This window comes from Symphodus melops (assembly GCF_947650265.1).
Source record: "Symphodus melops genome assembly, chromosome: 7".
Taxonomy (NCBI): Eukaryota; Metazoa; Chordata; class Actinopteri; order Labriformes; family Labridae; genus Symphodus; species Symphodus melops.
The window spans coordinates 11,049,524-11,061,633 of NC_136697.1; the positions used below are offsets into that span (position 1 = coordinate 11,049,524).

Consider the following 12,110-nt stretch of genomic DNA (forward strand, 5'->3'; position numbering starts at 1 on the left):
GACATTATGAGGAATAAGTTTATTTGAGTAGTGATACAGAGACACAGAAAATAACAACTGATGTAATTCCCCTGTTTAACATTATGCCCTCTGCTAAACAATGCAGTCTCACGACAGCTGGAACAATTTGTGTTCATCCACAGAAAGGTTTTTCCGTTTGTTTTTTTTCTTGGACTTTCGGATTCTCTTTCTACATTTAGCTTTGGCAATAAAGAGTTGAAATTCATGCCAGTAAGGCAGTCTAAATTCAATAGAAGAGCATTTAGTGAATAGAGACACAGAACGATTAAAGCGATAAGATCCTTGATGAGGTCGTTTGAGTCCACAGGTACAGTATCTCCTTATCATTGACTATATACATCAGAACACAGTTTAGGCTCACATACACAATAACAAACAGACAGAGAAGCACTTGTACCTTACGACAGCACCTTAAGCTCGGGCACAGATGCTGACTGACTGATTTTAACATTGGGAGAAGAGAACTCAAAAGTGAAAGACATGTAGAGAAGAGAGTGGCAGGTTGTGATGTTCATGGAGCTTCAAACCTGAGAAAAATCTAAATGGAGACACAAGTGGCATCTTCCGTCTCAGCAGTCAGCGTCTGAATCAGAGCTCATGGCGGTAAAAGGTCATAACTGGACCATTGCTACGGCACAGGTGGACAACTATGACGAGGTTGATCGTATTATTGATGCTGTTTCCATAGAGATAACAATTCTGAAGGTGCTCCTCGTCCTTGCCATGTGTGTGTACGGCTGCTACAACAACACAGTAACAACGCATAAAAGTCCAATATTAATTGTATCCCGATGGGTTTTATGATTCACCCTGAACAGTTTTGACCATGAAAACAAACACAACTGAAACTCCAACGAACGTGCAGACGGACGGCACATGCACACGTGTCCTCACACACCCTTACACACACACACACACACACACACACACAAACACACACACACATACACAGAGTTACTCCCACACACGTTAACACACATACTAGATAAAACTCCTGTTCCTATGAGAACATTAAGCTGATAATTAACACTTAGTTGGGGCCATAATACAATGAATTAATACAATACTAAATAAACTCAGCCTACATATAGGCAACGAAGTCCTGTCCCCATATACAAACGCACAAAACACACGCACACACACTCTACATACACACACTTCCATGCAATAAGAGCAGCTTATGTGCCATGCTGCGTTTTGGAATGAGTAGGGCAGTACGACTGCTCGGCATATTTTCATGTAGAAGCAGCAAGATGGATGACTTGGTGAAGGGGGTTTATGTGTGTGTCTCGGGTGGAGGTTTTTGGGGTCCCAGGGACGGATACTGGGGTAGTGGATCTGCTAAGCAAACCTGAACAACAGGCGAGCAACAAGCACACATACATATACACCACAAGACAAGTACCGTACTGTACATAGATATATGGACATCGTCACCTGGCAGGATTTTGGGTCAACGACTTCAGCGTTTGCACTAAAGGAGAGACCAGGATAGCAGAACCATGGCTAAGAGAGAGGGGGGAGGAGCGGGGGAGGGATAGAGAGGGAGATAAGATTATGGAGGAACCCCCTTTAAGAGGTTTAAGGTGGGGCTTGTCTTGTTGGAGATGGTGGGGGTCGCCGGCTTGGGTAGAGGTGACAGTTTGTATAAAGATAGAAAGGGAACAATAGAAGAAGAATAAAAAAAAGACAAGGAGAAAAGGAGAAGTTAGGATTGAATTATCACACAATTTCAGAAACACTTTGCAGATTAACCCCTTGACGCCTATTGTCGCGAATTTGCATCAAACCGCTTCCGCTCCAAATGCAGCTAAAATAGTGTCCGTATTCCTCCACTGCCGGGTGATGCACTTTCAATACATACCTAGGAAACTTTTGCAAGCATTAGTTTGTGATAGGACCAGTCAGAGACAGAACAACATCTGTTTGATGTGCTATATATGTGCTATTTCTATGTAATATCTATTTATGTGCTATTTTCAAATACAAATTAATTTGGCACCTACTTGAAAGCAGAAACACATGTAAAAAAAAAAGTTTTAATATTGGAAACAAAGTCAGGCGTCAAGGGGTTAAATGAATGTGATGTCACTCACACACATTCAAAATGAGCAATATCACTATTTCTAAAGATAAATTAGGAATGGTCAATAAATGTGCAAGGTCAACATTTCGTGAACACACACTCTCTGTACGCAAGACATCGAGTTCTAATGAGCAGTCTCTATTATTTATTTTAAAAAAATGTCAGTGCAAAACATCCCATGTGCCACTTGCACTTGTTCAGCAAGTAATCTCAGAGATTATTGTTAATTATTGATTGGAATTTACTGTATGTCATCTTACAAAAGATTTCTTTTCTTCTTCTTCTTTTAAGCTAAAAAACTAACATACTCTTTTACTCAAGTCTTAAAGCAGTTAGCAAGAAGAACAGGAGAGGTTTGGTAAAGAAATAGCAAAATATGGTTTCAGACTTTTCTATGTTCTTCAGTCTAAATGAATATTTTCTTATCAATTTGACAAGATAAGATGACATATTTAATACCTGTGAAACAGGTGTTTACCTGGGGATGCTGGGAGGAGCCCTGTTTGGACGGCTGGGGGCCTGAGGACTGTCAGCACTGTTATTGAAGGGCCCCAGGGGTCCTGGGCGGTTTGGAGGTGGAGGGGCCCCCCGAGGACCTGGACGCTGTCCTGAAGACATCCTCCTGGGGGCAGTGGGGCTAGGTGGAGGAGACCTGGAGAAATAAAATCAAACAACACGAGGTGTAAAGTAAAAAAAAAAAAATGAGCACAGTTTACAAAAGTGCTTTTTAAATGGGCCTGCAGTATGAATGTACATGGCCAGTTTAATTCCAACTGCCTTACCTGCGATTCCCCCCGGGTCCCATCCAAGAGGTGTCGACAGGTGGAGGCATGGGGGTGGTGATGGTGGAGGTGGAGATATCACCGATGATGGCGAGGGCCTCCTTCAGGGCCTGGTGGGTCCTCAGCACCTCGTCTCGTCTCTGGGCCTGCTCCTGGGACTCGTCCATCAGAGCGTTCTGGTCGCCTGTGGAGTACAACTGAGCCAGCAGCTCAGCGTTTATGAAGTCCTTCACCTAGTGGCAGGACCAGGAAGTGCAGGAGGGTGATTAAGAACAGTGTAAATACATTTTAAAAAAGCTCTACTACAATTCTCAAAAAAGGATTATTATGTTATTATTTTCAATGTTGCTAGAAGTATGTGTTAACAAAACAGACTTTTACAAACACACATCAGAGAAATGCTATCTTACATTGATGATCATGAGATGCATGATGGTCTTGGGAATGAGATCCCGGGTGCACTTGTTCACGATAGCCATGTAGGAGTCCACCAGGTTTCGGATGGTTTCCACTTTACGTTCCAGCTGAGGGTCCATTGAGAAGTTATCTGTGGTGGCCGTGGTCTCACTCTCGACCTGTAGAGGGACGACGTAGGAACACTTTATTTTAAAGGTAACGAAAGAGGATGAAAGAAAGAGAGAGGCCGAGGCTCAAAAACATCGAGTGAAGTGTCTGAGTTTGGCGCTAAGATGCGTGATCACACAGCACTGCTGCAAGATTTAAATAGTGGAAAGTTCAAAGTTGTGGAAGTAATCTTTTCATTTAAGAACATCATTTATTCTGGATAGGAGATTTTGTTTTAAAATCTATCACTTAGAAAATATAAAAGAAACTAAAGCTGAGAAACTGCCAACCATGGGGGGGAAAAAAAGACCAACTGGTTACAGAGTGAAAGGGTTTGCTGACCGTAGTGGTCTTCTCGGGATAGACCCCCGCACGCAGGAGAGACGACTTCCAGCTGTCCACATCATCCTGAGAGTCACAGGCCAACTCCAGGGTGCGATTATCCTTGTACACATTCCTTAACATCCAGGAAGATAAACATACTTGGTGGTAAATTTAAAGCGCTAGTATTCTGTATTTCATGTTGAAGTAAACAAAATAAGAACATGGAGACGTGTTTTAATGAGACACGTGGTGTAATATGATCGACTAACTATATGAATCATTAAAATGTAAAAAGATCTGGACTTTTCTTTGTTTAAAAAGTCTTGAAAAAGTGATGAACTGTGACATGTGGAAGCATTGATTTAGGTTACATGTTGTCTCTCCAGCCTTGAAGTTCCTGAAATGGATCATGAAACTGAAGTACCGTTTAACTTCACAGGACTCTCTGCACCAACAACGCAAGTTCAGGGCTGATACTCGGGTTGTTTTTTACTGTTTCATATAATGACTGGGCTCCTGCTGGCCATTTGTTCTCCAAATAAAAATATTCCAGCCTACTATCATAACATTCAAATAACTATTTCTTCCTGGTGATTTTAATTGAAAATGTCTGTTATTTTGATTGTAGCGGGGGGGGGTTTTTTTGTTTTTTTTGAACAACTTGATTCTTCACCACACTATATAAATGACAAACTTTATGAACGGTGCAGCAGATCTGTTAGAAATAGTTCCACTCTGCTCCAGTCTGCCATCATGCATACATGCATGCATACATACTGTACTTAACACATAATCCAAAACATATTTCATCCACTGCTGCAGCACACACAGGGCTTTGAACTCTCTGACTCGATCTCATGCATGTGGTTTGCTTTAAATCTACTGGATTTATTTTGCAGATATGAATGAAAGAAGTTAAATGTGTGCTTTCAGATCGCCCGACTGACCTTGACTCTGTGTTGAAAATACAGAATATGTGCTTGCTGGACATGAAACTCTTCTCCACATCGCGGAGCTTCAGGTTGTCCAGCGGGAGCATGTACTTCTTCTCTTTCTCCTGTGAATGAGCACAACAGGAGGATCATGAGCTCATGACTCATCTACTGTATTGTTTTTCCTTTCTTTTATTCATTTGGCACAAACGTTTGTGCAAGATAACAGCTGTAGATGAAAGGTGAAATCAGGATTTTAAGGAGAGGGAGAGAGGGGGGTGAGTTAAGGGAGAAGGGGGTGACAGGAGGGAGAAGGAATGGGGGAGAAATTAGAGTGGGAGGTAGAGGGGGAAGTTGGAGGGTGGAGAAGGGGGAGGCAGAGAAAGAAAAGGGAGAAGGAGAACACATGTGGAAGTCATTACAGTGTGGGTCAAGACACAGTTGTTCTTCACGGTGCGTTTTTTTTTTTTTTGTCGGAGAGAGCCGGGTAAACTCTCCGGCTGCGGTGAAAACGTCGATATGCGCAACAACGAGAGAGTGAGCAGTTCAAAACCTAAAAGTTCTGAGGTGGACGCTCGTGGTAAGGACAGCCCGCGGCCAGGACGCAGCTCGGCTCCTCATTTTCACTCTCCATCCTCGCCCCAATCTTTCTTAAATGTCTTTTTGACTTTTATCCCTCCCCCTCTATATTTTTTCAATATTTTTTCTTTCCATTCCAGAGGGGCCCACTTCCTGCCTGATTTTTTAGAAGAAGGAGGGAGAGAGAGTGAGAGGGAGAGAGATTAAATGACAGCCTGGCGTTAAAACTCAACATCTGGTAGTGCTTAGCAGCACACAGAGAAGCAGGGGAAGGAGGGAGAAGTTAAGGAGAGGAGTGGGTGAAGGGAGGAGGAGGAGGAGGAGGAGGAGGAGAGGCAGGGGAGAAGAAGCGCAAAAGTGGATTTGCAAAAGATTTGCAGAAGAGAGCCCACATCTGGTTTGAAGGTGCAGAATGTGTTGGTCAATGATCGCAGGTAAGAATTAAAGAGGATGAGGAGGGAGGGAAAAAAGAGAAGACAGGAAAACTCTGCAGACTCTTCTGTGGCGTATTCCCCAAGGGGTCACTGCGGCCCATATATGGTCACACGGGTCCCCTCCCTCTTCCTCTCCCTTTCTCACTCCCTCTCTCTCTCTCACTCCCTCTCTCTCTCTCTCTCTCCCCCCCCCCCCCCGTTTCTCTCTTTCCCTCTTTTTTGTGATATCCCCTCCCTGAACGTGCAGCCAGTCTGTCCCAGTCGTCTGAGCGAATATGCCACGTCAAGGCTGGATACTCTTCATGGCCGGCGTGACCGAAACGGACCGCGAGGGGACCCAGAGCTCAGACGTTTTAACCAAAACAAATAAACAACCCAAGAGATGTGCACAACAAGAGCTGGGGGAAGGCGGCAAACGCGGAGGAGGCCAAAATCGCAGTTTCGAAAGGTTTTTTTTTTTTGTTTTTTTTCGATAGACGGAATCCTTGCTGCCAAAATGGAGAGGGGCGAAGGGAGGCCAGACACGGCAGAGGCGCGAGCATCTGGAAGGGCAGAAAACAGCACACAAGGCCTGACTCTTAACTCCGGCTCCGTCCACCCAGTGTTCAGACTACCTGTTCATTGTCATACTGGTGTACAGTAGTCTGCACATTGGTTAGACTGGGCATGGACCCTCTTCTGCCAGCTCTTCTTTCTGTGTGGCTCTCTCTGTCTCTCTGTTGGTATTTCATGTCTCCAAGATGTGAATTTTTTTTTTGCATCACCATTCTCACCCTTTGCTTTGTTTTTTAATCTATTTATCATCTCTATGTGATCTATAATCATCTGTATTTTGTCCTAAGTGCATTCTAACACTCACCACTTACTTTTCACTCGTTTTCGGAATAAACATACATCACCCATTTCAACACTAACGAAACACTAAAAGTTTCAACCAGTTTTCAGTCAGAGTGGTATACGATTTAAAGCCAAACTTCAGAGATCTCACGTAATTTATGGCATGAATGAGTAAGTGTGCAGGCTGCTGGCCTGGTGCTCTGATGAAGATGTGGTCCACTGGAAAGGGGGGAGGAGCGACTGTGGCTGCAAAGCATCTAGCAAAGGCCAGAGGAACCAGGGCCAATCAATCAAGTGCAGTTTGAAAATACAGTCAGATACCTCCAGTGAAGTTATTTCAGTGGGTGGCCAAAATGAACTTGGTAGACTTGGCGGATGTTAGATTGCTGTGGTGTCAAAAAAAAAAAAAAAAAAAAAAAAAAATTCAAAAAGAGGGAAGTCAAAAGGTGCAAACCGAATAAATGTAGAAACTAATTTTGGTTGCTGGTTTGTGCCAAATTAGGAAAATTCAAAGACTGAAAGTGCAACGTTTTCACTGTTGCAGGCAGAGTGTTGTGCACAGTTTGGAGGGGTATCCTACAGAGGGCTTTCTTTTTGCTTAAACATTAGAGGTTGATGTTTGGATTAAAAACGTGTGTTTTTTCCTGCCAAGTATGCGAGCAGTTCCAAAGTAACTTGCCAACCACACCAAGAGGGGGAGGAGGATGTGTGCGTGCATGTGTTCCCGCGTGTGCACGTGTGTGACTATAGAAAGTTCAGCGAGTGTAAAAACAGAAACACACAGACGATCCAGCGGAGTCTATAATTTCCCATATTACCACACTGACGTATCAAATGACAATCTGTAGACTCAAGAGCTGTGCGGCCCCCATGCGCTGTCTGAGGCCTGAGTGTGCTTTCATACATTTCTGTCTGTGCGATAACATTTGGAAGGGATTTGGACTGTTCCACATTTGCAAAATGAAGGAGCAAATGCCTGAACTCCCAGTGGAAAGAGGTGGGAAGGGCAGAAGGGGAACTCGGAGACAAAAGAAAAGATGAATGGAGAGAACGAATGAATTACAAAGTCTCGCTCACATATTAGAGTTAATTAAATCCTCAATACAGCTTAACTATTTAAAACAAAAAACAAATGAATAAAAGTGTGTGTGTAAAAAAAAAAAATCGTCTTTACAATCAAAGCAATGGAGAAGTCTGTGCCGTTCTCTTGGAACTGCACGCTGACAAAGAGACTAAACAATGTCCAATAAACAAACAAGGCCGCAACAAACGGCACCGCCTGGCAGAAGGAGTTGCAGTGTGTCTGCCTATCTACACTTGCTGTGCAGAATATCCTCCAACCTGTACAGCAGGCACAGACAGGCAGATAGACATCAGCCCAGCAAACACGACCGCACCACGGAGCAAAAACTGCATCCTGTGCATGCAAAGCTTTGTGCTAAAACAGACGTGTCATTTTGTATTTTTCTTTGTGTGTTATTGAAGACGACATAATAAAGAGCTTTTAAAGAACATCCTCCAGATCTGAGTTATTTATCCAACATCAGTATGCGTTAAGTTTTTGTTTAAAGGGAAGTCAGATGTTTACAGAGATGTGTTTTCCTTTGTCATGCCTAAAATATTTATTTACACACCATGAAGATGTGAATACTTACATCTTACTCACCCTTAACCCAACATTGTTGTCCTAAGAATGAATTCAAATCAAGCAAACATTCCCAAACCCTCTGACTTCTGGAAAAAAAAATTGTAGTTTTAGCATCTTAATACTTGTGCTGAAGCTGAAAACGTTTTGTCTGTCTGCTGTTTGAGGCTGAGCAGGAAATGGAGCGAATGTATTCAGACAAAATAGCTGGCCAAAATTATGAAAGGAAATTAATTTGTAGAACAGCATTCGAGGTGCTTTGCTGCTTGACAAAACAATGAGCTGAAAGATAGCAACGTGCAGATTTGAAAATCAGTTGCTTGACAATTACCTCATCATCCTTGAACCAGGAGAGGCTTTCAGCAGTCAGCACGAACCAGTACTCTTTGGCTCCTCCCTTCATGATGCTGATGTTGTTGATGGTCAACCAGCCTTTACGAATGACCTGAGGGGACGGTAAGGTCAGAAAGTCAGACATAGCTACTGTATTAAAAAAAAAGAGTTATTAAAGTACAAAAAAAAAACCTTTTCAGCCCCCCCCCCCCCCCCCCCAAAAAAAAAACAGAGCTTATAGGAACTCTTTTTAAAAATAAAAATAAAAACTCACCTCTGTAACAACATCAACAAAACATCATGTCTAGTGCTGGGATGAAACGTGTGTGTGTGTGTGTGTGTGTGTGTGAAGGTCAGGTTAGGTGTGTCTCTGTGACTCACTCAGAGACGAGCATGTGACTGTGTGTGCGTGAGTGCAGTCTCATGCAGGGAGCCGTATTAGTTGCGTAGAACCGTTGCGTTACCATTGTGTTAAGTGCTTCAGGCACACGATGTATAGAGCATGTGTGTGTCTGCCGTGTTAAGTGTATTAACCCTAAAGGCCCGACGTAAACAAGCCAGAGGGCACAGTGCCAAGTGATCATTAGGTTAGATTACTGTCAGTATTGCGCCGCCTAAGACTCACTAAGGAGGTTACCCAAACCATTACAAAAGCCTTTATGTCAGCGACACAAATACAAGAGATATTTGGGTACTGAAAGGCCTCTTTGTTCTGCAATTTTTTCTTGTTGGAATGATTGTTTTACTTGAAAATGTTTAATTTCCATTTGTCTGGATGGCAACCCCTTGTAGTCTGCAGACTTTGGCACTGTAGGTGGGGGGGGTGTTGTTAGAGAGTAAACGGTTAGATAGCAAACTCTTACAATAAGACCTGATGCGGGAGGAGAGGAGGCCTGCAACAGGAAGGAATGTGGCTTGTTTAGAAACCTTGTGGTACTACAAAAATGTCAGCTGTTTCAAGTGCAGCTTATGATGACGAGAAAGCCCCAGCAAAAAAAAAAATCAGCACACACAACTCATTTGCCACTCATGACCTGTCAGAGTGGAAAAGGAGACACTGACAGGTTGTTAAGCATCAGTGCTGGAGAGAGCACCACACAATGGGCAGAAGTGTTACTGCAGGCAGAAACGACATTGCAAACCATGACCCATAATGAGAGATACTCACCAACAGTCACCCATAAGAGGGCATCTGAGAATCTCACTAAGGGATGGGGATGAAATGCAAAGTGGCACCTTGATGACACAGGGAGGGGTTCAAAGAAAGGGGAGAGGTCTCAACAATAAACACAAGTGGTGATGGAGGAAAAAGTAATAGAACCCGACGGAGATAAACGTATGAAACCAAAGAAGCAAACAAAGCACAGAACAACAATGGTGCTAAACTAAACATGATACAGCACACATGACTAAAATATAAAATCATGGCAAAATCTCCCATGTAAATAAGATCAAGTATGTCAAAAGCAAAAGATTGCATCTCTCTGTCTGCTTTCTCTCTGCAGCAGCCGTCCTGCTGCTGTGTGGCTGTGCAATCATCCCTCGACCTTGTGCTCTGGGTTTGTTTATGACCGACAAGACGCGGCAAATGCTTACCTGATTCGTTGCTGAACTCTGGCTCTTATTAGTCTGGCTGCTCCTCTGCTGCGCACTGCAAAAGACAAACAACAACACAGAGACGACCGGAGAGACGGGGTGATGGGGAGAAAAAGGGTTAACAGGAGTCAAAGAACATTCTTTTTTCACCAGCCTGACATTTTCATTCATAAATAATTCATCACTTTAAAAGGGAGGGAACGGAAAGACAATTTACTTTGCAAAGCCAATGAAGTCTTCGTGGTTGGTGTTGATGTAAGAGAGCTCAATGTCTATCAACAGCAGAACCTGGAACGAAAAAAAAAACACATTAACATGAAGCATTTTGAATAGTTTTATTCATGAGAGTTAAGATTCAAAGCTTGATACAAAAGTCATATTTCATGCTTTACTGTTTGTAGATTGTTAGCTTATTAGCGTTAAGGAAGCCATGATGAAAAGCTAGTTTATCTGTATGTGCAGAAAACCAACACATATCATGATTAAACTGATGACATATACAGTAAAATCTTTATATGTGAGATTTAGAGGTTTGCTAATATGTGGATTTTTGTGACCTCTTGAAAATGCTAGGCCCGCTGTTTCCCTCGCTTCCAGTCTTAATGCTAAGCTAAGCTAAGCTAACCAGTCACATGATAGTGGCACTGCTCTTCTTGAAACACTCGTCACAAAGATGAGGTACTGTATTTCTTTATGTTAAACAGTGTGAATAATAAACTTATAATAATAATAACCCTTGCAAATGAATCTTTAAATTCTACAACACAATGACAAAAATGGAAGTAGATCTCTCCGTATGCAGTTATACTTGGTACCAGTGTTTGCTGTTCATGCATGGGTGTGTGTAAAAGGTCACGCTGTCAGTCATTAATAAATGTGCATGTCCGTCAACTATTCACCTGGTCTTTGGCCCGACTCTCTCTGTCTCGGATATGAGATGTCACAATTCTTTCAGTTTCTTCACGCAGCATGGGGAAGCTCTCCAGCTGAGAACAAAACAGCAAGATGATCATTGATTGGACACAATAAATCAAACGTAACAATAGTGACAAACTCAGAGGGAAACTGGAATTATATTCTGAAACAGCAGATTATCTCAAACCTTTCACTTTTTATCACATTAATAATAACAGACTTTATTTGAACTACATGAAAACCATTGTTTAGCTTTTTTAAGTTAACTGTTTTACAAGTCAACAGATTATGAGTGAGAAAATTAATGGATAAAAACCTTTATTGCCCCTTCATGTTTTTCATTTTAAGTTAAAAGAGAGAGAAAAACTTTTCAAAGGCTTTATTATATTAAGAATTCAAAACTGTCCTCCTGGGGCTCAAAATGAGTTGGAACAGCTTTACGAGCCTGAAGCATCTGTTTTTCTAATAAGTCTCTCGTAATAACATTTGTTCTGGCCCATGTATGAAGGCTAAAGTCCATAAAATAAATAAATATATACTATATGTATATATGTATGTGTATATATATATATATATATATATATATATATTTTTTTTTTTTTTCAAAAGATTTATCAATTGAAAAGTTTTTCTTTTCTTCAAGAACTGTCAACTGTCCTTCTGTATGACCTCCTCTCTTGCAAACCCTCATGAGTCACATGTTTTACCTTGTTGGAGCACTGGCGTACGACGTTTATCAGTTCCTGGATGACCATGTCCACACACTTAACACAGGGTCCTTTCAGCTTCATTATCTGCTTCTTCACGATAGCCTCAAACGCCATGTCGGGAGTGAAGAGGCCAGTCCTGAATTACAACAAGAGGAGGGGGACAGAACAAAGTACAGTATATATTCATCTGTATTCAGATTAGATAGAAAAAAACATTTTAAAAAATGTAGGAACGCCTCAGTGCACCAGGTATTTCTTTTTTAGGAAATCTAGGCTAAAATGTGATGTATTATTTAAAGTCTCTCCTGCGTGTGAACAATTGTTAAGGTTCGATGACTCTCAAAAAAAATGG

The 12,110-nt window shown here is 42.1% G+C and overlaps 1 protein-coding gene across 1 annotated transcript in view; it reads right to left on the minus strand.

The window, feature by feature from the left end:
- The window catches only part of dnm3b (dynamin 3b), a 21,618-nt gene continuing 9,508 nt past the window's right edge, over nucleotides 1-12,110 (minus strand). Inside the window, exons 11-21 of the mRNA XM_079347337.1 lie at nucleotides 11,756-11,894; nucleotides 11,033-11,119; nucleotides 10,351-10,421; nucleotides 10,134-10,188; nucleotides 8,536-8,649; nucleotides 4,725-4,834; nucleotides 3,796-3,910; nucleotides 3,300-3,464; nucleotides 2,890-3,122; nucleotides 2,586-2,759; nucleotides 1-1,645 (exon numbers count right to left, since the gene is read on the minus strand). Coding sequence (XP_079203463.1) covers nucleotides 1,603-1,645; nucleotides 2,586-2,759; nucleotides 2,890-3,122; nucleotides 3,300-3,464; nucleotides 3,796-3,910; nucleotides 4,725-4,834; nucleotides 8,536-8,649; nucleotides 10,134-10,188; nucleotides 10,351-10,421; nucleotides 11,033-11,119; nucleotides 11,756-11,894 — 1,306 coding nt within the window. The 3' untranslated portion in view covers nucleotides 1-1,602. The remainder of the gene's footprint in view (nucleotides 1,646-2,585; nucleotides 2,760-2,889; nucleotides 3,123-3,299; nucleotides 3,465-3,795; nucleotides 3,911-4,724; nucleotides 4,835-8,535; nucleotides 8,650-10,133; nucleotides 10,189-10,350; nucleotides 10,422-11,032; nucleotides 11,120-11,755; nucleotides 11,895-12,110) is intronic.